General features: G+C 39.6%; 1 protein-coding gene across 1 annotated transcript in view; it reads right to left on the minus strand.

Moving 5' to 3' along the window:
- The window catches only part of E2F5 (E2F transcription factor 5), a 600,996-nt gene that overhangs the window by 56,371 nt on the left and 516,677 nt on the right, over window positions 1-27,948 (minus strand). Inside the window, exon 7 of the mRNA XM_044065996.1 lies at window positions 13,160-13,345. Within this exon, the coding sequence (XP_043921931.1) occupies window positions 13,160-13,345 (186 nt within the window). The remainder of the gene's footprint in view (window positions 1-13,159; window positions 13,346-27,948) is intronic.

A 27,948-nucleotide genomic window follows, 5' to 3' on the forward strand; every position in this document is an offset into this window, starting at 1 on the left:
CCCTTCACTCTGGAATAAAATCCCAGTCCAGGTTAGGCAGAGTCCCACATTGACTCTCTTCAAGAGGAATCTTGATGAGTGGATGGGAGATCGTAGGTTTACCCCAGCTATCACTTCTGTGTCACTATTAGACAGAGGCACAGTATACTAACCTCAAAAAAAGGCATAGCAAAATTAATTTAAAATGGGTGGCGAAAGCCAAACACACTCTGGCTAGGCTTATAAATGCCCTAGGGCAGATAGCCTAGTATGAACCTATGAACATTAGCCATATTGACTCCTAGAACATTTTTTTCTTTTATTGTTGTAGGTTTGACTTCAGAAGATTTGTAAACAATACCTAGGCTCTGGAAACAAAACAGGGTCTATATTATAAAGGTGGCTGAGAGTCTTGACAAAAGCATCCTGAGTCAGATTAGTCTAGTTAATGATCCACTCAACCTCAGATTTACAAACACAAGGGTCAGACATTTCTAAGAAAATACACTTACCACAGCAGAAAGGCCAGATAGCAATGCTATAAAGTGATGGACAAAATGTATGGCTGCTTACCTTAACACTACAATAACTTCTGCCCTCAATGCTGAAACTGTGGTGCACTGCTCCCTACTGCCTCGATGTGTGAGAATTTCCCAGGCTGCCGGCTTTACTCATTCTGCAGTGCACTGCTCCCTACTGCCTCAATATGCAATTCCTTCCCAGGCTGCCAGCTTTACCCATTCCGCAGTGCACTGCTCCCTACTGCTTCAATATGCAATACCTTCCCAGGCTGCCAGCTTTATCCATTCTGTAGTGTACTGTTCCCTACTGCCTTGATGTGTGACACCTTCCCTGGCTGCCAGCTTTACCCATTCTGCAGTGCACTGCTCCCTAATGCCTTTCTACAGTTCTAGACCAAGTAATATTTTATATGACAACCTACAGAGCACAGGCCAGTGGGGTGCAGGGAAAGTGGGCACTTGCAGATGGACCTCTACATATACTCAGACTGGATTCATGTTGATTCACTGATGATAATTTTAGCAACTGCTGGTAATGTGAATCAATATCGCTGAAAATTATTCGGGGGGGCGGTTGGGGGGAGTACCCCACCCCTAACTTATAACACTAGCTTGACAGTTGTACATTAGGGGGAAGGGCAAACTAAATGAGTACTCAAAGTCATTTCAGAGAATCTAAGTCACTTTTGGCACTCACTGAAATTACCATTGTACCCCTTTCTAACTCTCTCACAGATTTAATATTCTGTGAAGTAACTAAATCTTTTGTAACTGATTCTGAGGAAGTACATCTGCAGGAATTATTACAGAAGTGTCTCCCAAATAAATTCCCTGGATGAATATCTTATAGTAACAAAATCATTGCTCACTGTGGTCCTGAAGAAAGACAACTATCTAAAATTATATCTAGTTTATAGTGTTTTGCAAAGGCATTCACAAGTAACTAGATGTTCTTCGTGTTTCACTGTTGCAGTCATTACATTTGGGTAATTTGCTGGCAGGTTGCCCTCAGTCAGCCTGATTAACAAAGTCTTGGGTCCTGCATCGGTTGCTGTCCCTTCTTCCATGACGTCAGGTCGTCAGGGGTATAAAACATGCAGCCGATGCCATTACATCAGTCTTTCTGGCCATGCGGTGCCCGAAGCAGTTCGCAAGTGCCGGTCGGCAGACTCCTGAAATTTTTGTTTTCGAGTTTCAGAACCGAAGTCTTCAACTTAAAGCCAAGTACCCCATTGGGGAAACTTTTTCTTGCTCCTTACTGATGTCAGTAAAAGTTAATAATTGCATTACTTGTGGAAAGCAAATACTTCAAAGATTTTCACTTGTACTGTATTCCTTGACTAGGTCCTGACCATGACTTATCTTGCTGTTGGTTTTGTGCTTTATTTAATCAGCGCACTATCAGTCGTCGGTACATTTTTGCCTCTAAATATTTCAGTTCTCGGTTTAATTATCCAGAATGACGTCGGTAAGCCATCAGACTACCGGGATTTCGAAAAAATGCAAAGATAAAGACAGAAACAGGCCATCGAGGTCCAAAACTGCCAACAACGCTTTTCCTAAGCCAGTCGCCAGTTTGCCAGTACTCAGTGAGGCGCTTTCACAGCCCCTGATACCCGCTACTTCTGACTCGCAGGCCTCTACTGAGACCAATTTGGAGTCCGGTATGCCGCGAGATACTTCACCTATGGAACCCGCGGATGTCTCTACCTTGGATGGGTCCGGAGCCGCTGTGCAGGCACCGGCTTCTGAGGGTGTATTCAGGCCTACAGACTTGCATATAAAACAGACTACACCGTGAATACTAAGGCTTAAATCTCGACTTATGTCTAAAAAAAACGTCGCCCAGGCCACATGCTCCGGCCCCTATGCCTAAAAAACAAATGATCAAAATGGTGAAGATCTAATTACTCTAATCAATGGTAGTCAACCCTCCTCCCCCTTCTAAGAGGCCCAGGGCTGAGTTTGACTATGAATCTTCTGATCAGAACTCTGTTTCTTCTGACTTTTCTAATGACTTGGATTTGTCCATACCTACTTATGAGGATTCTGATGCAGAGGATTCCATTCCCTCTGCATCCCCCCGAGGATTTTTCTTTTGGGGAAACTTTACATACCTTAAGGGAGCATTTCCACTGCGAAAGTCAGGAATTTTCTGATTCAAAAAAGAGAGTTAGGGATTTTCTTCTTCTGCCTCAGCATAGGCAGCTCCTAGTAAACCTGACAGATACTACAGGGTTCCCGAGTCCCACAAGTTCCTTTTCAAAAATCCTATTGCAGATCCTGAAACCATTTCTCAGGGGCCTAAGGGCATTAAGGCTTCTACTGCTAAAAATCCTACCCCTTCTGATAGAGACTCCAGGGTGTTGAATAGATGGGGTAAAAAGGTTTATACTTCTGCAACCTTGGCAATCAGGGCTTTAAGCTGCCAATTTCATATGTTAAAATATCAACAGCAGAGTACTGGACTGCTTAAACAGAAAATGATGTTGATTTCTGACTGTGTGGAAAATAAAGATTTCCAGGATTTATTGCATTCTGCTGAACAAGTTGGAAAACATACTTTGCAATGTGGTTTTGATTCTTTAGAGGACTCTTGCAGGGCTGCTGTTACTGGGTCTGTGCTTAGAAGGCATGCTTGGGCTTAAGGAGCAATCTCTGCCTGATCATGTTAAAGCAAAATTGTTGGATGCTCCTTTAAATTAGGACCACTAGTTTAGCAATAAGGCTGAAGAAGTTTTAAAAAAGATGGAAGATAAAGCTAAATCTATGCAAACTGTAAAAGATTTCTTACAAGTGCAACCTCAAGATTTAGTAGGCACTGGCCTACTAAGAATTGGTCCTTTCCAGCTCCTTCCAGATCCTCTCAGGCCAAACCCAGGCACACCAAAAGCACCAGGTGTCAGTCCCAGGGGACTCTCAGAGCTAAGCAATGGGGGCCTCCACTTCTAAATCTAGACATAACAAGACCCCCCCCATGGTAAATAGTCTCAATGACTTTTTAAAATTACCAAGCACTTACCTTTCAGCCGCCCTTTTGGGGGGAAGGATTGCTCTTCAAGCAAAAAACTGGGATCTCATAACCCAGGACAAATGGGTTTTAATATAGTGTCCCAGGGATACAGATTTCATTTCCACACGTTGCCAACAACAAATGGGTGGCCAGACCTGCCCCCAAATCAGTCGGCAGAGGCTCAAAACCAAGTACTTTCCCCTCTTAAACATGGGGGCTATCCAACCGGTACCAGATAAGGAAAAGGGACAAGGTTTCTATTCCAGGCTTTTCCTAGTACCCAGAAAAGACAAATCATGGCGTCCAATTCTGGACCTGTCTACTCTAAACACCTTTCTAGACATTCCACAATTCAAGATGCTGACTCTTCACCAGTTACTTCCTATGTTAGGCAAAGATGCCTGGTTGGCAACTCTAGATTTAAAAGAAGCATACCTGCACATCCCAATCAGGGAATCTTGCAGAAGATACCTACGCTTCAAAGCAGGCTACTTGCATTATCAGTTCTCTGCACTGCCCTTTGGCTTGTCTACTGTGCCCAGGGTATTCACAAAGTGAAATATTCAAATATATCCATACCTGGATGATGTTCTAATTCAGGCAGAAAACCAGGGCATTCTTCTAAATCATCTGGCATTTGTAAAAAAAGGTTCTAACTTGTCTGGTGTACACCATAAACGAAAAGAAATCACAACTGGTACCCTCTCAACAGATTACATTCCTGGGTGCAAGCTTGAATACAACTGCCCAGATGGCTTTCCTCACCCCAGAGAAGCAAATTCATTTGGTAACTTACTTCAAACAAGTGGCCACCAAAACCCTGCTATCTGCAAGACAAATACTGCAAGCCTTGGGGTTCATGGCCTCCTGCATTCTTCTAATTTCATATGCAAGACTGCATATGAGGAAACTACAGTGGTACTTAAAAAGTCTATGGAGTCAACATTGTCACAGCCTGGAAACAATGATTCCTATCATAACTTGCCTACACCTGGAGTTCTTATGGTGGGCAGAGGCCTGCCACCATTACAAGGGAATGCCATTCACACTACCCTCTGTCGCCAAAACCCTAACTACAGATGCATCAGACTATGCATGGGGGGGCTCACCTGGCAGGGAAGTGCATTCAGGGCAAATGGAACCCAAACCAAATGCACCTACATATCAATCAATAAGAAATGTTAGCTGTACAGAATGCTCTGACGGTCTTCAAGGACTACATTCTTCCAGGACAACTAATGGTAAAAACGGACAACACTACAGTTATGTGGTACATAAACAAGCAGGGGGGTACACATTCCTACCCCCTCTGCAGACTAGCCATGGCATTGTGGAACACGGCCTTGAGCTACCAAGTGCACCTACAAGTTCAATTCCTGCCAGGAAAATTTAATACACTGGCAGACGGACTAAGCAGAAATCTCATGGACCCACACGAATGGAAACTGGAACTACAGATTTTCAACATGTTGACAAGCAAATGGGGGAGCCCAGTCATAGATCTATTTGCCTCCCCCCAGAACTACCAGTTGGACAAATTTTGCACAAGGACTCCCCACAAAAAAGCCTGAAAAGTGGATGCTCTGTCCTTCAGCTGGAAAAACCTGTCAGTCTACGCCTTTCCCCCTCTGCCTCTACTCTGCAAAGTTCTGTTAAAAGTCAAACAGGACAAACCAAGAATGATTTTGATTGGTCCAGACTGGCCACGCCAACACTGGTACCCACTCCTGCGAAGTGTGTCAATATCTCCATGGCACCTGCCTCAGACACCTTCCTTGCTGTCTCAGCAGAAGTACCAAATTCTGCACCATCAGCTTCCAACATTGAACCTTGCAGCTTGGCTAATCACTTAAAATCACCCTTAGCATCCCTCAGCAAACCTGTGATGGATGTCATCTTGGAGGCGAGAAGACCTAGTACTAGAAAATCTTATGCTGACAAATGGAAAAGATTCTGTGCCTGGAACAAATCTTTAGGGATGAGCACAGCAGTGCCCAATTTACCTCAGATTTTGCAATAGTTAACTGAGATGCTTCACAAGGGCCTGTCTTTTTCCTCTATTAAAATCCATGCTTCAGCTATTTCAGCTCACTATAATGCAGAACCACCCCTCTTTTCTCATCCCCTGCTCAAGCAGTATCTCAGAGAGGCAAAGAACTTGAGACCACCCAGGAGAGCTCCTATCCCTGCCTGGGACCTTAACTTTATTTTGGTGAAATTCACTCTACCTCCTTTCGAGCCAGCTGCTACTGCAGACTTAAAATTTCTTTCTTGGAAAACAGCCTTCTTTTTAGCAATCACTTCATCTAGAAGGATATCTGAATTACAGGCCCTTATGGCAGTGGAGCCTTTCATCATCTTTCATGTGGACAGGGTATCTCTGAGGACCAATCCATCCTTCATGCCCAAGGTGGTTTCCAGTGTGGCTCTTAATCAGTCCATTCATTTGCCAACTTTCTATCCCAATCCACAGAACAAAGGAGAACAGATTCTGCAATCCTTGGACGTGCACAGACAACTTAGATTCTACTTGGACAGAACTAAATTTTGAAGAAAATCTGAACAATTGCTAGTAGCATTTGCTGCTGGGGCAGAGGGGAAGGTTATTTCAAAACAAACCATTTCTAAATGGATAAGCCATTGCATTCATTTCTGCTATAAGCACCATGGAAAACCCTATTCCCCAGGGGATCAGATCTCATTCCACTAGGGCTGCATCTACTTTTGCAGCCTTTCTCAGAGGTGTTCCTAACAAGGATATTCTAGAAGCTGCAACCTGGAGTTCTGTACATACTTTCACTAAGCATTATCATTTACCAATTTTCTCTAAATCCAGAGCTGGCTTTGCCACTGCTGTCTTGCAAGGCCTTATAGCTGGTCCTAATGCTGTAGAACTTCCTCCTCCCAACCATAGCTTTGGGAATCTACCCAAATGTAATGACTGCAACAGTGAAACATGAAGAACATAGTACAGTTGTGTACACTTACCATAAATGTAGATGTTTGAGTGTATTCACTGCTGCAGTCCTGGTTACCCTACCTCCAGCCCCCTGTTTTTCTCTGACTATACCTCTACTTTCTTTTACTATGCTTAAAAAGCCTTTTTGGTGTATTTGCTTTTGTTTGGAGGTATAATTTTGTGTTTTTAATTTTATTTGCTCCCCATTTGGGGGGCACCTGACATCTGGGGCAAGAAAAACTGATGTAATGTCGTCGGCTGCATGTTTTATACCCCTGACGACCTGATATCATGGAAGAAGAGACAGCAACCGACGTAGGACCCAAGACGTTGTTAATCAGGCCGACTGAGGGCAACCTGCCAACAGATTACCCAAATGTAATGACTGCAACAGTGAATACATTTGAACATCTACATTTATGGTAAGTGTACACAACTGTACCTTATTGCATAAATGTGACCCAATGCAGCATTTCTAAAACAGTTGATCAGGAAGACAGCTCTGTTAGAGTATGCTTTAGGAACATGAGGAGGAATTCCCATAATTCTTATAAGAAAATAAATGTGAGTGGAACTGGAAAAGGCACGTCTTTGTAATGTTCTTGCCTTCCCAACTTGGGTATGAAGAAAAGGCTTCTTCTCAATGAAGATCATAGTTTCATAAGCAAGTACTAGACAATCATTCTGCAGACCATTTGAAGCCTAACCAAAAAATCCCATTCAAAATTGCCTTCTAGCCACAAGGAGGGCAAGACAATATAGACCAGGAGAGAATTTGAGGCTGCCTATCCAGTTATGTAGGTGTACCTTGAAGGTGGCCAGAGTGCTACTCTGCTGGACATGTAGTGAAGTTTGTTTCAGAGATAAGATATATGTTGGCATACGAATTTAGTGCATTAACACTTCTTATTTAGCTGCTGATGAAGGTTAAGTTCTTTAACAGAGTATCTGATGTACTATTACTTCTATAAAGGAATAGGAGATCATCTAGGGTTGGATCTTTCATGACATCAAAGGCTAGAAAGAGATCTCTACAGAGGTGTCTGTTATTGGGCGAGTTACAGAGAAAGGGCTGCCAGTCTCTCCTGATAACCAAGATTTTTGAGGCCACTGATTTTTTTAATTATGAATCTCTTAGGTCTCAATTTGTATGATATGTTTAGATAAATATATGCTAAAAGGTGTATTATATTCGATAATGGATTTGATACAATACGAGTAAAGGGGAATTAAGAATTTTTTTGTATCAAGTGGAGATGCCTTTGGAAATCAGATGGGCTAGACAAAAGGCTTTCTGAACTATTATGAAGATATGATAGTCAAATGATAAGAAATTATCAACAAGACTACCAAGATCCCTTACAACAGTGGCTGATTGGAGGGGTGCATCTCCTATATGGTAAGTGAAACAGTTTTGTTTACCAAAATGAACTATGCTGCATTTTTTACATTTAATGAGACCATTGTTCTTGTACCAAGTGTTAACATGGCCTAAACCATGCTGAAACATTTGTGAGTCAGTTCAAGACTGAATAACACACAGGTTACAGCAAACAACCATAGGCCAGAAAGTCTGAGAAATGTATGCCAAATAGGAGAGGGCCCAAAATGGAGTCATGTTGCACACCACTTGTAACAGTTTTGCTTTCAGAAGTGGCACTTGCTACTCTAACCACCTGGGTTCTGTCACACAATCAGTTATCTAACAATCACACAATTTAAGGATTTATATTCAGATTTACAAGTCTATCAATAACGCTTGTGTGGGGAATAGTGTCAAAGGCCTTGGCAAGGTCTAGATACGCTGTATGCATTGCATAACCACTATCCACGGCTTCAATGACTTTTTCAAAGAAATTAAAGACGTTAAAGAGGCAATACCTTCCTTCAATAAAGTCAAATTAATGAGGGCTTAAGGTTAATAGATTTTCAATGTCCAGATTAATGAAGTCTGCAATAATGTGCTCCACAGCTTTACATACAAGGCTAGTGAGACTAATGGGTTTATAGTTACCAGGGACCGTGGTTGGGCCACTCATTACAATAGCAGTTTTCCAGGCTTCAGGAATGTAGCCAGTGGAGAGGCTTAGATTAAAGAGTTTTAAGTAGGAGTTCAGAAAGACCATACATGTCACTGACAGGCAACCTGGTATGTTGTCAGGGTCCATGGATGAAGTTTCCTTACTTTTTGAAACAGCTGACAGAACTTGTTCCACAGTAATTAAAGGGGGTGACTGGGACTGCAGAACTGTGCACAGAGTAAGCTTTGCACTACATTTGCTAGCTAGGACATAAGCTATTTCCTCAGGGTTGGAGAGTGTAGTATTGTGGATCAGCTCCGAACACTGTTCTCAACTTTCTGACACAGTTAAATTAAGATTTGCAGCTATTTATTGTTTCAGTGCTATTTTAAATTCAGACTCGGTTTTGAGCTTCCTAATAGTTCCCTTATGCTTTATGTTAGTTTGCTCAATGAGATGTCTTAAAAGCATTAAGCAGTTTCTTTCCCTTTTTATATATTTTATTTATACAGGTATTATGACACAGAGGTTTTCTCTTAAAATTCTTATTATATTAGGGACTGCCTACAACTATTTAAGTGGGAGTACAAGTCAGAGGCATAGTTAGCAGCTTTAGCAATAGGTTCCTGCAGAACAGGATTACAGCATAATTTAAGTCATCAAGTAACTGAAGTAAGTTTGCTTTTGAGATGTCTCACCACCAATTTTAAAGGAAAAGGTCACTAACTTATAGTCTACTTTAACTAAACATAGTGATACGTATGGAGCTGTGCAAGAAATGGCCATAATTGCTAGGACTACATCTTGGACATTGGGGCCTCAGTAGGATGGTAATTATTTGTGAAAGTGAGTTAGCATTTACAATGTAAAGGAAGTGCTGGGCATGCTGACCATTGGCAGTGTAGATCAGACAGTTTACTGATGAAGAGTTGAAGCCCCCCATTAGAAAGGTTTTGGGCTAAATGGGAATTTCAGTGAATGTGTTAAGATTGCTATTGTGCTCAGAAAATGACATATAGGGTGTTCTATAACTAGCTATGAAGTGGTAATTAGTCTTATTTAGGGTGATTTGGGCTTCTAGGAATTCACATGTGGTGCCCCAAGGAGACTGTCATGAAGTGATGAAATTCTTGACAAATATTGATATTCCCCCACAATTGCCAATGAGTCTGAAGATATGACAGGCATTACACCAAGGAATAGAGGAAGTGCTTTCATTGCTTTGAAACCACATTTATATAACTATACATATATGAATGTGTTCAAGTTGCAGGACAGCCTGAAGTTCAGGCATTTTTAAGACTCCTGGCATGGAGTAGAGAGCCATGTTAAAGTGTTCTAGTTGGTACTAGGATAGAATATCCACCAGATGGACTCTACCTACAAATGCACTACGGAGACAGCAAAGTTTTTAATCAGTATGTGAAAGCCTTGGTAAGAGAGGTGAAGGCCATCCCTGGCAAAGCTGGAAGACTCGTCAGCCATCTCATCCCAAGCTGACACATACTGGATCCCTCTAGAATGATACCCACTATGCAGCCAATTATTAAAGCCAATTATCTTGTCTTTGAATCTCGGGATAATTTTGGGTGATAGAAAAACAACACTCAAAAACAATGTCTTTCCTGCCTCAGACATACACATAGCAAGCTTAATAATATCCTTCTGCAAGTCCCTCTGGGTAGAGTATCTAAAGCCGTTCACCCTCAGATGGACCACTATCAAGATGTAATTATATTTGTCAGGAAGGAGGGATCTAACAGCCCTGGTTACAACCTGGATCATGGCAACAGAAAGACAGCTTGTCACCCTATACTTACACTGCCTGGTGAGTGTGGTGTCTGTAGAGTCACATATTACTAAAACACTACCATGGTTTGATGCAGTCTTAGTGGGCCATAAGGGAGTCTGCACCCTTCTGACTCAGAGGTACACTTCTTAGATATGGGTGTGAATGGCGAAGGTGGGTGTGTTACTATGTGCACTAATTTGCGAGGTTTCTTGGTCTTTAGCCTGGGAGGCTTAGGCAGTGCTTTCTTAACCTCAGCATAAGTTAGTTTAGTGGAAGTGCTCTGCCCTGTATGTGTATATGTGTTGTGCTTGCCAAATGTATTTTGAGGTGAGAAGGTAGCCTCCAAGTTAAGTAAATACTTAAACTTCTCATGTAAGCATGAGGAAGTTACTACACTGTATCAGAATACCTAATGCTATCAGGCTGGCTACAGAAGGGGAAACAGCCGACTGAAATTCCATACTGTCCAATACAGATGATGGGGTGTACGATAGATTAAGAGGAGGATAACTGACTGTTCTAGAAAAAGGTGATAAACTAGGATATAGCTAAAGGATAAAAGAACAAGTTGTGACTACTGCAGTAGTTGTAATGTGAAAAAAGAAATGTAAAAGTGACAGGCAATGTAGGGTCAATAAGGAAAATAGCGGCAAATTCAACTAAATAGCTTCACCCAATAGGTTAATGTGGTATCTACCTAGCCTGTAGAAACAATGAACAATGGGTAGTCTAACTCAATGGATCCAGATCTAGTAAATGTAACCACTACAGATAATCTAAATGACCAATTTCAAGTGCTGTAACAATACAGCAGTTAGTCAGGTAATAAAGGTATGTCATAAACCTAACCTTGAACTCTCTACTGTGGTACTGTAGAACTTTAAATATTGTAACACTATAGTAATTAGAACAAGCAGAACTGCACCAACACAAATGATCATAAAGTGCTGTCAGTCATGGAGATAAGATGCAAATCTGTTTTATATACCTAGTATGAGCAAAATACAGCACTGCAGTATTATCTTAAATAATGCCAGAAGTTACAATACCAAAGGAACAAGGCACAAGAAAGCTTGCAGAAATCTTAACCACATTAGCTGGAAAATATTTAGAACAGGTAGTAACAAAAACATGTAATCTCTGAAGCCATAAATGATCTAGAATGAGTGCCGAGGTCCATCGTGAGCACTTGGTGGCTGACATGGTCGAGGTGTGTGGAGATGATCTTTCTAGTACTTGAAAAGTTACAGGGACAGAAGCAATCATGCATTCTATAACAAAAGCGATATGCCTTCAAACTCTGATTCAAATTTGTGTGCAAGGCAGGCAACAGGAAACAAAACAGGTTTTAAAATGTGTTATTGGTGACTAACAGAAATAGCATAAAATAGAGAAAATTCATTAAAATAAAAAGGTGCACTACTACACGACGTTGGTCTCAGACAAGAATTTGAAGAGTAAGCATTTTTAGACATATATGAAGACTGTATGTAAATTTTCTTCTTCTTGTAATTCATTTTTATTTTCGAACTTGCATCCAGAAGAAAAAATACTCAAAGGAAGAGAAATATTTAATAGTTTAAAGCTTAAAAAGCTTGATAATTGTTAGTTCTCCTAGCTATTTTTTCTTATTAAGACATGAGTACAAGACTCAATAATGAGTTCTTCTCCAAACAAGACAAACACTGTTAAGTGAAACTGGGAAGGGAAATTAGACTTTTACAGCAGCAGCTCTTGCTATAAACCTTCTCAACATCTACTAAAGAAAATCTTAAAAGGCATGCCTTACACTGTTGTTGGCAGATTAATACTTAGAACTGACTGAGAAATACTGAAAGAAAAAATAGAGACAGTTTACTCCAGGCAGGAAAAAAATAGCTACAGAAGCATGTGGTGTGCCCCTACCCACATAGCTGACGTGCCATGTAACAGCCATGGTGTGAGATTTTTAACCATGTGTGCATAGGGATGTTTGGTGAAAAGATCTGTGCAAAAGATCCTGCGCCTACAGCTGGTTCCAGCTTACATGAATGGTTTCCTGAAGCAGTGATCTCATGATGTACCTCCTGCCCTCTCCCCAAAAACAAAACTTCGCTCTCTCTTTTTTTCCTTCAATCTACATAGTCCTCATAAGACTTTACCAAGATGGAAGTGTGACAAATGTGTCAATAGGTTTTAGGGCAGTTGTCATGCTTTAACACACAGAACACCAAAGCAAATAGCTAGTCTCAAACTGCAAGCACTTCATAAGAGCAAGTCATGCAAAATAACAATGTAAAGACAAAAAAGTTAACATAAAAACAAAACAAATAATGCCATGACATTTGTATCTTTTACCCAATGAGATATTATAGTAGTTAAATGAAATTCAGAGTATTTTACTGTCGCTTCAACACATATACAACATATTCCCGATGCCCTTTGTCTTACTGCGGTGTCTGTTGACCATTAATTCTCCCTCTAACTGGACAGGCTTATTTGTTTCCCAGTCGACTAGGAATGCCTGCCCAGTGATGGGAAGAGAGCTGTCAAGAGGGAGGCATCATTCAGGTCACCATAAGGGTACTATGAGGATGTTTATGACTGGCCTACTCCTGCTCCTGGGCTGAGGGGCATACCACCTATGCCACCATGGGGCCTGCACTTTCCATCTGAAAATGCAAGCTCGCCTACACCATCATCAGGGATTTAGCCTTCTATCTTTCCAGAAATGGGTTTAGCACACCTGAAACAATTTCATTTTCAGAGCCTGAATTAGATTTGCAAATTCTGGGTCTTCCAAACAACAGCGATGTGCTTTACTTTATAAATCACCACTATAATGTTCAAATCAAACAAACATGAATACAATTTTATATATTTTTATACTAGTACCTCCAGTTTCATCTGTCATCATCTGTCCAAACGTGCGCGCCTTTAAAGTACTGTTACACAGTGGAGAAACAGAACAATAGTCTGCAGAATTCACAGTACTTGTATTTACTTCAACAGCTGGGTACATCACTGTTTCTGGCAAACAGGCTTTTGAGGGAGGAGTGTCTTGTTGTGAACTGATTCCAGCTTTCCAAAATAAAAGTTTAGAAAAATGTTTACACGCAGTTTATTGACATGTATTATAAACAAAGACTAGGTATAATTTCAGATGCTTGAAATGCCTAAAAATAGTTCTCTCAGTTTGGATCTAAACTGTAAATTTACAAAATTAACAAATCTAGTTAAAAGCTATAACAAGATTTATAATGTCCTTCCACTGACTACAGTAGTATGAGAATACTTTGAAGCCGAAACATGTCAGATTAGACATCTTAAAGCCAGATTTTGTACAGAAGTGTCATTCTATCATCATCAGCTGTCAGCTACAAATGGGTAAGAAACAAATACAGGAAGAAGATTGTACAGTAAAAGCTGCTTTTGCCAACCTTGCTGCTGTATGGTTCAAGTGATTTCCTTCCTAAGTCTGCAGCTGCACCCACTAACAGATTTAACATGGAAGACAGCATGTCAATGAACAGCATGGACATCTTTGTACTACAAGAGTCACTTTCATTCAAAGTCCAGAGAGTGTAAAATGTAATGCCGGTTTCCTGCATTAATCTTCTACATCACTGTATATTCTGTAACTAGGATCTCCTAGATGGGGGAATGGAACAAAAGTGAATGGTAACAAGCAATTACTCCTATAACTGAAACCATGCTAATCAGTGTGGATCATGTGAACATATATACCATGCTTTTTACCTTCTACCATCACAGGACAGTCACCAAAGCACAGAGGACGAGAGCAGTGCAAGAGGTGTAGACCTCCAAAACCTCCTTTCCACAGTCATTAGGCTGCCCAGCACAGATGGATCCTCCTAACGATGCAAAGGAGTTCTGCAAGGTGAAAACCGAAAGCCTCTACAGGAGAAAGAATCCAAGTTTTAAGAGATGCAACAATAATTAGGAAGTTAGAAGTGGGAGTGACACTATCCAGAGACTGAGGTACATGGCAGGTGTCAATGATGACAGGAACAGAGAACAAATCCTTGTTTGAACAAGATGAGCTGCTCAGTGTAAAACGTTAGATGTTGCTGTTCAGGAAGGAACACATTAACAGGGACAAGAATCAGCAATCAATAATTGGGAAGAACTTTAGAAGGGTCTTTGGTAAGTATCATAAAGATACCTCAAAGAGTGCCATCTGTTGAAGGCATGGAGAGACAGACATTCTTAATGTCATGGTCTTCAACAAATGGTTTATGGCTGCAGAGCTTGGACTTTACTGAGTTATCAGGAAGGATGTAGCTCTATAAAAGTATGGTGACTTGCATCAGTTTGTCAGAAAGCAGACATGCTGCTGTCTTACATGACAGGTTCAAGGGGGTTCTTTAGCAAGCAGTGGTATTCTATTAATAACCCTATTAGTGTAGCAACAGGAGTACCCTTATTGACCGTACTTGGATGTTTAATGTTAGCAGAACATGGTTGTGAGCACCAACAAGTGGACCTGTCCATATGGGAGCACACTACAGTAAATATTACAGTTGTTAGCATGGCTGATACATATTTTGAAAAAGAAATAAGCCCCTAGTGTTGTAATGATTTGTGTTTAGGGGAGGTGGGCAACATATTAATGTATTGTAAATATGTGAGACATGCATACATCTGGACCTTACTGTGTAATGTTTCCAATGTAATGTCCTACATAGATCAACAATGAAGCTTCATATATACAGTACCATAGTGCAGCATGCAGAAGGTTTGTGCAATGGTGAGCAAAGTGTACACTCGTGTGAATTACACGACTTTGTGCATAGGTAAGCAGTGCACAAACACAAGCCACAATGTGCATGTCTTCCAACTGAGTCTATACTCCAGGCCTGGTTTTTGCACTGACCAAGGGCAAATATTGAATATATCCAGTTTCTATTTTTTAGCAGTCTGCTTCCCACGTGGTTTTGTTTGGCCAGTTTTAGCAGTGTAGCACTCTGCACAAAACAGATGAGCAGAGCCAAACATGGCACCTTTGGTTTTCTGCTACAAACAAGGCAATGGCCTTGATCTCATCAGAAAACAGTATGTGTCATGTTTGACTATGCTTAGACAATTTACTCCAGGATTGACATGTACTAGTAATGGACATGGACATCTCCTACATTCCTAATTCCATGAGTAAAGGAAACTGAAACAGAGAAAAGAAGTGAAATGTGTAAAAGCTAGGTATGTTAAACACAGTAGCAAATGAAAGTACACATTACACACATCTAAATAACGTGGGATTTGAACTGCACACCAACAGATCTTCAGAACACAGGATGGATGCCTTATTCCTCATTGCCACAGGAACAGCTAGGCCACATACTAGTACAAGCATTATGCACACAATGAAGTGTAGCACAATGTACACTGCTATCACAAATGAGTTACTAGCATGAGTCAAATAAGGAAACCTTGTTGTTTTGTGTAGGGGGGAGGCAAACCTCAGTTACTGTTATGTGTTGAATAAGCTTAGCCTGTTGTTAGTTTGGTGATCACAGCTGATGTCCTGGCATGGCACAATGGAAAAAATGTTATTTGCTCCATGTTACTTGTTATTCTCCTTGTTCTGCATTCTGCTTGTAGTTTGATCTTGGGACGGTTTCTGAAGTCAGAGACTGGAATGTGTATCATTATTTTTTGGCCTAATGGTTAAGGTGTTTGCCTTACAAACACAAGGGGCAGGGTTTGAGTCTCACAAGGGATAATTGGCTAAGCTTAAAATGGCTCGAAAGGGCAGTTAGCTTAGTACTAACCTATGAACCTATGAACAGCCAGTGTGGAATAGAATCAAACTACATCATTCAGGATTTCTTGGTTTCACCCCTCAAAACAACTTGGCAGCTAGTAAAAAAAAAATTCCAAAAACGACTAGCGGTGCAGAGGAAGACTTGTGGTTAATGGAGAGAAAACAAGAGAGGACATGCACATGGATAAGTCAAAGAAGGGCACATCAATGGAGAATTGTGAGTAATGACTACTAATGTCCAGAGCCTCAGCAAAAATGCAATTAACTTGTAATTATGAAAAATTTATGTCTTGATACTGCAGCAGCAGCAATGAAAACAGGGCACCTGAGGAAGAGCTAAGGGGATGTAAACACACCAGGATATGCAGAAAATATGATAAAACAGAGGTACATGAATGAGGACAGCAGCAGACTCTTCAGCAGCAGGGCTATTACCACCACTGCAACTATGTCAGTAAGAGCCTTGGGTACAGAGTGGAGACCACAGGGAAGAATTTTAAAGGGAGAATGCCTTGACTTCAGGTTAAAGGAACAAGGGTATCAAGACTGCTATATATCAGTAAGTATCAAAATTGTCCAGAGCTACCAACCAAATTTTCCAAGACAAAATGGACAGCCACGTGTGGTAAGAACTGAGATCTTATTTAACAATGTACATACCCAAAACAGACCAAAGCTTCCCAAACCTGCGAGGCAAGGAAAACATGAGATTACCTCAAACCTCATTCAACTTTCAGGGCTAAATCAACCATCTCCCTAAAGAAGAAAGATAGCAAATGTACAAGTAAACCTCTAAACAATCCTTGCCCAACCCCTAACAAAACACCCACAGAAATAACTACACTCCAACTCCTATTTCATCAATACTATTGCCAATCTAACTGCCTCCTTTCTTCCCAACCCCTTCCCCCAACATACCCCCTACTCCCACTTCCACCAAACACTCTCTCTCACCTATACCCACCAGCACAATAAAAAAGCTGCTTCAAAAACTCAAACCTTACAACAATGCCCCAACCTACCTTCTGAATTCCTACAAATCGCCACAAATTCTTTAGCCTTTCCAATCAGCATTCTTATTAACAGATGTATTCTGGAATCCTACTTACCCAGCATATGGAAAAGGGCATACATTTTGCCTATACATAAAGGAGGCTCTAACACAGACAGCTCCAACTTTCGATGAATGGCTATCCTCTCACCCATCTCTAAGATCCTAGAAAAATGTATTCACACCCAGTTTCTTCACTACATACTTTACAACCAAATCCTTTCTCCTACTCAGAATGGATTTCAACCAGGTCACAGCACTACTACGGCTATCATATCCTTCCCCAACAGAGTTAGCCAGGCCGATGATAATGGAAATCTACTCTCATCTCTCTTCTTAGACCTCTCCAAGGCCTTTGATACCATCTCCCACTCTCTCCTACTTACTAAACTGTCTGACATAATCATGACCCCCCAATCGCTTTCCTGGTTCTCAAACTACCTCTCTAACAGGCAATATGATACCAAATGGGAAAACTCACTTTCTCCCTTCCTCAACACAACTACAGCCGTCCCACAAGGATCGATATTAGGGCCCCTTTTCTTCAACATCTTTATTAATAACCTTCACACCGTTCTTACTCAAAGTACTGTTATCCAATAAGTAGATGATTCCACAATTATCTGTGCTGCCAACTCACCAACAGAACTACTCCAACTCACGCAAGATGCCCTCACCACTACAGAAATATGGATGCCCAATTACCATCTAACCCTAAACCCTAACAAAACAATACTTGTTCTTTTTTTAACCAAAATATCCACTCCTCTAAACAAGGAAAACTTCACCATCCAAGCATAAAATGGCACAATTATTGAAGTCGTAGTATATACCAAACTATTAGGAGTCATCCTAGGTGAAAACTTGACCTTTGACCTCCACATTCAGTCCAATACTAAAATACACCAAAAACTGGGAGCTATCTTTTGGCAAAAATACTTCCTCAGCTACTCTCACCTCTTCTTTCCTACTACCGTCTCTTCTTTATGGTGCACCTCTCCTGACAAATATTCATGCCTCTCTCAAAGCCAAATTAGTTTCATGTTATAATAACATTGCTAATTTCATAACAAATGCAAGTTATTCTTCTCACCGCTGCCCATCTCTGCACCAACTAAACTGGCTGGAACTACCACACCATCTGTCACTTATTCAATTAACCACTGCTCACAAATTTATTTATAAATCATCAAACTGCCCCTCCTTGTCTTCCCTACTCACATATCATCATCCAAACAGACCCCGCTGATCCAATAACCAACTACTCCTAAATGTAGCAAAACCAACCCACATGGCAGAACAAATGAGTTACCCTTTTACTGTAGCTAAACTATGGTATAATCTCCCACTCTTAAGATCAATCATCAGTGCCACTCTATGTAAGAAATCCCTGAAACAGCCACTTCATCTCTCATTGGCTGTGCAACTGTACTAACAATATAGTTCCTATAACTTCAGCCCCCTTCCTTACTTTCTACATTCAAACCTTCTCTTAAAACGTCTGCCATGTGGCTTATAAGAAACTACCTAGATTACCATCTGACATTTTACTCAGATTCCTCACCAAGCTCTTCCTATCACTAACTACACCCACTGCTAAACATATTGCTATGAGCGAAGATCTAACTTGAAGGACTGGTCTTATATTGACCTACTGTATGCTGTTCTTACAGGACTGTTTACTGTATGTTGCTGTGATGGATTATACTATGTTGCTCATATACAATGTATTGCTGCGTTGTTCACATGTAACTTATTACTTTACAGTATATGTACAATGCGCTACCATATTACTTTCAATATATGTACAATACGTTGCCATAGAATTCTATTATTGTACTATGTAATAGTTGTACTATGTCTGGAGCTTTTCTCCCCGGGCCTCCACTAAAAATGTGTTCACCTTGGCCCAGTGGACTATCATGGTAAACAAATGCAAATAAATAAATAAAATAAACACTCCTCATCAGCCAAGAAAGGCCTGGCTGGAGGTGGACATCACAAATGCAGAGAAAGACAATAAGGACTAAATCCAAATTTAACTAGTCTTAGGTGAAAGTTCACCATGATGGATAGAGCATATGTAGAGAACCAAGCACTCCAATAGACAGAAGCAGTAAAACATCAGCACTGCTGAAGGCCATCAGGGAAGTCCCCATGCTAGGAAGCTTAGCTAGAGGCCCCTGAGTGTTTGTAATAACCTGCACAATGCTCATCTCAGAGAATTCCCATAGTCTGCAAACAGGCCATAATCTGTTGGACTCTGACAACCTTATTTAAGGGAAGACACAGACCCACAGACTTGAAAACAGTTCTAAGTAGAAAGAAGGGGGACTTGCTGAAAACCTCCTAGATCTACTGACTTTGGCGTACATGGTCCTATACCAAAGGGGTGAAAGCCCTAGTTCCCAGTGGTTCCTTTCACCTTATTGACTATGTCCTGATTGGCTGCCTTTTCCTCCCAACTCGGTTGTGATTGTTCAGCTTTCTTTCAGCTTGCATTAATCTATCCCCTGGCCTTTCCAGCTTTCTGAAGGGCATTTTTATGAGTTTGGCAGCCCAGCACTTAAGTCAGTTTTTCTTCCATTGTCTAGTTATGTCATTTATTATGGAAATATTACAATACAGTTGTTTATCCACTGATCTGAGTGTTTTGTCTTTTTGACATGTAACTTCAGAACTTCTATAAGAAAATCACTTTATATGAGATTCACAAAAGGGTCTGAAGAAGCCCAATGTTTCAGACATAACTTGCTCACCATGAACTTAGAGATCAACAGAAGTAGCAGCTCATACACTGGAATGCTTTCACTTTGCTTTTACGGTTTTAACTATGGTTGCAAATCTGAAAATAATTTTATTAAGAAAAACAGGGAGACAAGCCATCAGGACCTGGAGAACTGTTCTTCATTTTAAAAGGTTACCAGATTCTCTGCAGATGTCAGTAACAACTGAATGAAGTTTTCATCAGCACGCAAAGGTGGAACTACATATCAAAAGAATTTATTGTAAACACGTACCATATCTACTGGTGAATATAACCACAAATACCCCAGATATCAGACAGCCAAATGAAACATCATGAGTGATACCTGCTAATGATTTCTTAACATCCTTACATTCAAAATACACAACTGTGTTGAAGTGTACTTACCGTAACAGAATACCTTCAAGAAAAAGTTGCTGTTACAGTAAATCAGTCTCGACTTTTACCTACCTTCTGTGCATTCTCTTGTTAGAAATTGTAAAAGCAGTGGCAGATGCCAATAAAGGCTTTACACTGCCGAGGTGTTACGTATAACAGGTGAGAATAATGACATGGAAAGTGTTGCCATTATAAGAGGTTATCTTCAAATGTTAATAGTCTCATAGGTATATACAAAAAGAAAAAGTGTAGTGAACTGCATTTAAAAAATGCAGAGTGCAAAAATCCACACTACAGGATATACACTTGGAAAGAACAAAGCATGTAAATCTGATAAAGAAAGGATTTCAGGTTGGTTATTCAGCAGAACATTTGGGACAAAGGAAAAGGGGAGTATTTATATTAATTGCTAGTGGAGCTCCAATAGTGATAGAAGAGGAAAAATATAATGGTAGATTTGTAGTAGTAAGGAGCTATAGGCAAGAGAAGAGGATTATGCTTGAATGTATTTATGTTCCACCTAAAATTACTATAACAGAGCTTAAGAAAATTCTGGGAGGGAATATTACTTAGAGGTGGGGACTGGAATTGAGTTGCAACAGTTAGGATATATCTGGGGGGGGGGGGGCTAGAAGGAAAATATAACAAGAGGGTAGATTTTTTGAAGAAATTTATGAAAATATTTGGTATGAAAGACGTGAGTTTAGTGGTAGGAGCTCAGAGAGAATTTACATGTTATTCCCCAAGGTACAAAAACTGGGCTAGGATAGACAGAAATTATATTTCACACGAACATGTGCATTTAATTGAAAGTTTTGATATGCGTCCAATAACTATTTCCTATCACTCACCAATAACAACTAAAATAAAAATGGAGGGTAATGAAATTAAACTGAGACACTGCCGCTTCTAACCCATCTGTTAGACAGAGGAATTTAAGGAATGGGTAGTGGAAATTATATGGAAGTTATAAGGGAAGACAGAAATTTCTTCTGAAAATATAGCTAGGGAGTGGGATAAAATGAAAGTGGAGTTTAAAAATAGGATAGGAATAAAAGTGAGATATGGTTAAGAAGTGACAAGAATTACTTAGAGGAACTAACACAAGTTAACGTATTGCAGAATTGGAGGAATCTCACAGAGCAAGAGGCGCAACTGCGGAGTGCTAAAGACAAAATATGGGATTACCTCAATAATATGCATGAGTATTGTAAGACAGGCATCTATGGATAATCGAACGGCATAGCATCAAAATCAACCGAACGTAGGGAGTTATGTCACACACACAGCCATATCATTGACCCTAAGAAGAATTTAAAGTTACATATGTCCTTATATCTATTAGCTCAAAAAAAATCATCATTCTGTTGACATATCTCTTAGATGGTTTCTGTAGATTCATGGAATGTGACGGGCCTACAAAATAAGAAAAAGAAGAATCTAGTAATGCATTTAATTTTCAAATCCAAAGCAGAGATGACTTTCGTTCAAGAAACACATATGTTGAAAGAACAACAGGAGAAAGATACAAAAAAAAATGGGTGAAACACATTGTAGCTGTTGGTGACAGTACAGCTTCTAGTGGAGTTGCTATAATAGTTAAAAAAAAATCATTTGATGGAATTATAATGAAGAGTAGTTATGACCTAAATGGTAGATGGTGTTATTTTACATGTGAAATGCCTAAGTTTAAAAAAACCTTTCTTAGTATTAAATGTATATGCCCCATGTTTCCATCAATGAACCTGCATATATGAGATGTACAAAATTCTAGAGAATTTTCCTATTTATACATCATAGGAGGAGACTGGAATATGATAATTAATCCAGCACTAGATAGAACAAATAAAGAAAACAAGCAACCTGTACAACTTACTACATTAATAGCTGAAATAATAGAAGATTTTAAGCTAGCTGACCCTTTTGAAAACTACAGAAATAATCCATCAACCAGCAAATTCACTTATTTTTCGCCATACCACAAGTCTTGGTCCAGAATTAACATATTTCTGATTTCTGAAGCTTTACTAAATAATATAGTTACATACAATAGTGAACCCAGAACAATATCAGACCATGCAAAAATAAACATTACAATAAAGTTGGATAGTTCCACAGAAAGATCCCAAACATCAGCGAACTGGACTTTAAATACTAACTTATTAAAGGAAAAAGAAGTCTTACAGAAAATCATCGACATCCTTCCCCAAGCTAAAAATTAACTTAAAGGTAACAGATATACCATATGATATTCAACGGAAAATGACAAAAGCCATTATTAGGGGAATATTAATCCAAAAAGCCGCTCTCTATAAAAAATTAAACAAGGAAAAAGTTACAACAATAGAATCAAAATTAAAAAGTATAGAGTTAGACTTACAAACCAAGCACTCACCAGAACTTGAAAGTCAAATGATTACCTCACAAGGACAACTACATGAAATTCAAACACATTACTTTTTCACTGGAATAAAACTTCTCCACAAGTATGCAGAGTAGGCTCAATCCCCCTCAAAAGCATTGGCAAGAATCATAAACATAAAATATTCCCCTACCAAAATAAAGCAACTAAATTACAATAACAAAATTCTAGATATAGACAAAGAGATTATAATGGCTTTTGAAGAGATTTATCAAACAATATATGGCCTATACAACCAGTACAATGAAATACAATTCTATCAATTCAGTGAAGAATTGCAATTTCCAGAAATAAACGAAACACAAATAAATAGTCTTAAAGCCCCTATAAATGTAGAGGAAATCATTGCTGCTGTAAATAAGTTGAAACCAGGTAAATCGCCAGGGCCAGACGGGTATGTGGCAGAGTTCTATAAGACTTTTAAGAAACAAATAGCTCCAATACTATTGAAAGTATACAAATACGTATTAAAGTATGGAATCAAGGACCTGTATACTCAAAAACTATACTCATACCAAAACCCAACTCAGATGCACTAAATCCAAACAACTACATAAAGATAAATATTGATATCAAAATTATATCAACAGTCTTAGCTAGCAGAATCAAAAAATATTCTACCTTTCATTATATCTGCTGAACAACTAGGCTTTATGAATAACAGACAGGTATGGGATAACACACTCACCCATTGATTCAATAATCAGTTTAAAAGCAAATGATAAATGCCCTAGCTATGCATTATAAGTAGATGCATCTAAAGCATTTGACAGAGTAAACCTTGATTTTCTATTTAAGATGCTCAAAAAACTTAGCATTTCTGATGAACATATAAACATGGTAAGGGCCTTATACAACAATGCTACGACAACACTATGTATAAATAAAAAGCAATCAAAACCTCTTCAAATTATTAATGGTGCAAGACAAACATTCCCACTATCACCATACCTGCTCAGTATATACATTGAAATTCTCCTCCTTAAAATATCACAAACGTACCACCATTTTTATGAATATTTCTAAAATCCCAGTAAAGTATACAGCTTTCGCTGATGACCTTAATATTTAATTCGAAGTCCCTAATACTGACTTAAACAAGATATTAAACTCCACTGAAAAAAATTCAAAAATATCTAACTATGCCATTAACCCAAACAAGTCAGTCATTTTCCTTTTAAATACTTTAGGACACAAGGAATTCTATTTCCCCAAAACTGATATAAAAGTCAACTACAATCTGAAATATCTGGGTATCATGTTCACTCACCCCCAATCTGACTCGATTAAAAATCTGTTTAGAATGTGAGCTAACATCACATGACATTATAAACCCTAAAGCAATGGAACACATCAACCTCCCCCCTTCCATCCCACACCCACAGGTGTCCCACAAGGTTCTGTTCTTGGCCCTCTTCTCTTCAACCTATTCATTAACAGCTTTCATCAATCCATCCCAGACTCATCTATCATCCAATATGCAGATGACTCAACAATCATCTGCTCAGCCTTCTTCCCCTCTGAGCTCCTAGCAAAAACTCAACTAGCCTTCTCCGAAACAGAAACCTGGATACAGTCTAACCATTTGGCACTAAACGCTAATAAAACCAAACTAATGTTTTTTTTTTTTCCCCAAACAAAATCTCCATTGACAAATCCACATTCACCATACAGAGACAAAGCAACACCCTCCTTGAAATCATTCCCAACACCAAGCTTCTTGGCATCATTACTGATGAAGAACTAAAATTTGACACCCACATCTGCTACCCTATGAAGAAAACCCACCAAAAGGTAGGTCTTCTATACAGGCACAACCGCTTCCTAAGCCCTTCTACCCATCAAACTCTTGCATCCACCTTCCTCCTCCCCTCCATTATGTATGGTGCCCCTCTTTTCACCAATCTCCATCTTGGCCTTCGGTCCAAACTTGAATCCTGCTACCACAAGATCTCCAAATTTGCAACCAATTCAAAAAACTCATCCCACCACTGCCACTCCCTCCTCATCCTCAACTGGCTTGAACTACCCAACTACCTCGGTTACCTACAACTCACCACTGCCCACAAGCTCATCTTTAAACCTGCCAAATGCTCAGCTCTCACTACTTCCTTAAAACCTTACATCCCCAACCACTCACTTGGATCCAAAAACAAAAATCTCCTTTAGGTCCACAAACCTGCAAGACCTCCTGACCATCTACTGCTGTCCCACTCCTTAGCTAAACAGTGGAACTCTCTCCCCACACAACTATGCAACCTACCTAACCATACAAATGTCAAATCTCAGCTACTCTCATCTTTCTTCCAAATGGGAATGCCCTTGCCACGCTCCAACTTAACCCCCCCTCATTCCACCTTGCACTGACTCATCCAACTACCTCTACTATTACTTCATCCCACCCAAAACAATCCCTCCCCTACCAAAAACTAATTTTCTCTTTAATATCTATTGTACTATAGTCTCCAATCTCTATTGTACTGTACTCTCCAATCTCAAATATACTATTACCCTCTCCATGCATAATATTTTCCTAACCTACTTAATGGCTAGTAGCTATATATTTTGAAATGTTAAACCTACAACTGAGTTTATAACAAAAATATTCACTTTATGTAAATGTTGAAATTTCAGTACTGAATTATGTCTTTTCATTTTTGTAACATTGTGACAAGCCAATTGCAAATATCATGGAGCTTATCCGTAAATGTTTAATTAGCTGTATGAACTATGTCCTTTTGTAACATGAGAAATGTAACTTGCAATTACTCTGGAGCAGTTCTCCCTAGGCCTCCACTGAAAATGCGCTCTTCTTGGCCCAGTGGACTTCCCCGGTCATCAAACTTAAAATAAAATAAAAAATAAAACAAATCTTAACCTATCTCCACTACCTAAGGTGGCTATAGTTACAATGAAAATTCTTCCAAGATTACGGTTTCATTTTCAACGCTTTTAATCAAAATATACCAAATAACTTCTTTTCCAAACTTGAAACACTGTGTGTGTCTTTCGGCTTTTCCTGGTTAGGGGTCGCCACAGCGGAACTCTGGTCCGCTAATGATTGGCAGTAGAGTTTTACGTGCTGGCTTGCCGGGCCTAACGCACAACCTTCAACGAAGGAATGCCCATTCATGCATGTCACCACACAGGAGATGCTCTAACTGAGAACTGAACTGGCAACGTCTAACTATGAGGTGACAACGCTACCGCAGCACCACCACCGCAGTATCCAAACTTGAAACACTACTAGGGAAATTTATTTGGCATCCTAAAAATACAAGAATAAAATACCCTAGATTAACATTACCCAAACAGAAAGGGGGCTTAGGATTACCCAATTTCCAAACTTACTATGACATTATAAACGCTAGTCAAATTATACAAATAGCAAATTATGAATCATCTAACAAAGCATGGTGTCCTATTTGGATTAAAATATATCATAAACATCTAATTTCATCCAACATAAACCCTAAAGCAATACCCTTCCTAACCTCCAAGACACCAAGGTATTTTAAAATCCACCCCATAATCATAAGAAATGCATTACTATTTCAAAAGCTGTTAACCTCCCTAAATCTTAAGGATACTTTGGTACTGGGACAACCAATACACTTGAACCCTAATATTAAACTAAATAACACTATGCTAAATCTGAATCAATATCCACTAATTAAAAATACCACTGTATGGGACTTCTACCAAGGCAAAAACCTTTCAATCGAAAATATAAGACAAAGACTAGAAGTAAATAAAAGTTATAACACTATTATCAAGTAAATACTATACCTGATTAACACAATTACTACAGATGTCAAAATGGGAAACCAAGATATGCAGCTATACCAACAAATTATTAACCTATTGCTTTTGAGATCTAAAATGCTATCAAACACATATAGAACAAGGATTAAAAACCAAGATTCACTCTTGTACTCATTGGGAAGAAAAAAATAACAAGATTACTGTAGACCATGGGTTACCAAAGTGTGCGCCACGGCGGCCTGGGGAGTCACAGCTTCCTCACAGGGGCGCCGTGAACCAATAAGCTTAGCCGCAAAATAAACTGCAAACTAATAAGCTTAGTTACTAAGCTTATTAGTTCAAGGTTTATTTTGCAGCTGCTAGACAGTTAACTTTAAACAACCCTCTCAAGGGAGTCGAAGTGGTACCAGAACATGCTGCATGTTACCGTTTCATAGTGAAAGACAGACTTCGACCAGGAGGGATCCAAAGTTTGAGGACATGTGAGCGGCAAAGGTTTGAAAGTACTGCTCCAAGATTAGGAACCTAGGATAGCAAAAGACGTATGTAAGACTGTTTTAGAATGGTGCATCCCATGAAGTGACGGGGGTACTGACTCCCCTGCATAAGCAATGATTTTGCTGTTCCTGGTGTTCAAGTAGTTTACTGTAGATGTTTCAGTTAACAGAAGACCTTCCTTGTCTACATAAATATGGTGAATTTGCTTATGTAATTCTGTTTCTCAGTATAGAATTACTGAAATACTACTGGGTAACTTAGTAGGGTATCACATATTTGAAAAACGGCATTAAGGCGAGATTCTTGGGACATAGAGGGTGACCTACAGATTGCTAGGATATAGTGCGGGACTTTGTCAATGGTGATTTACATGTGGCTAAATTTCAGGGCGTTGTCCAGCCTAACCAACCTAGAGTTATGCTTGTAATGGTCACATAAAATAGTTGCATGCATTATGGGTTGTCTGCAATCATGTGACTAACATGATTCATAAAGGTAGATCATGATATGCCAACAAACACTGTAAATTGTGGATGTGGGTGCATCATACATACATAGTATTGCACAAAAGTGTGCATGCATGAGGCTTGGTGAGTTATCTGTTAGTCAGTGAAATCTGCCTTAGGTGCTGTCACAGTCGGCATTATAACAGTTCTGTGATGAAACTATTCTGCTAACATAATTATACATCTGTTCATGTTAAGGTTGTCAGGACTATGAGGCTGTAATAACAAAATACCCTGTCATCTCTGTTAAAGAACTTGGTTTCTGTGTCCCAGTTGGAGGTAATCATGCCGGTGCAGTAGTTCTGAACCCATATATAGAAGTGTTGTCATTGTAGTAGCCTATCATAGGTTCATAGATTAGTACTAGACTAACTGCCCTTTTGAGCCATTTTAAGCCTAGCCAGTTACCCCATGTGAGAATCAAACCCTGCACTTTGTGTCTTTAAGGTAAACACCTTAACCATTATGCTACCCTCCCACCCCACATTCAACTCCACTGTGTTGTTGGGATG

Source organism: Protopterus annectens, chromosome 3.part0 (genome assembly GCF_019279795.1).
Source record: "Protopterus annectens isolate FY-2018-M chromosome 3.part0, PAN1.0, whole genome shotgun sequence".
In the NCBI taxonomy this organism is placed as follows: Eukaryota; Metazoa; Chordata; order Ceratodontiformes; family Protopteridae; genus Protopterus; species Protopterus annectens.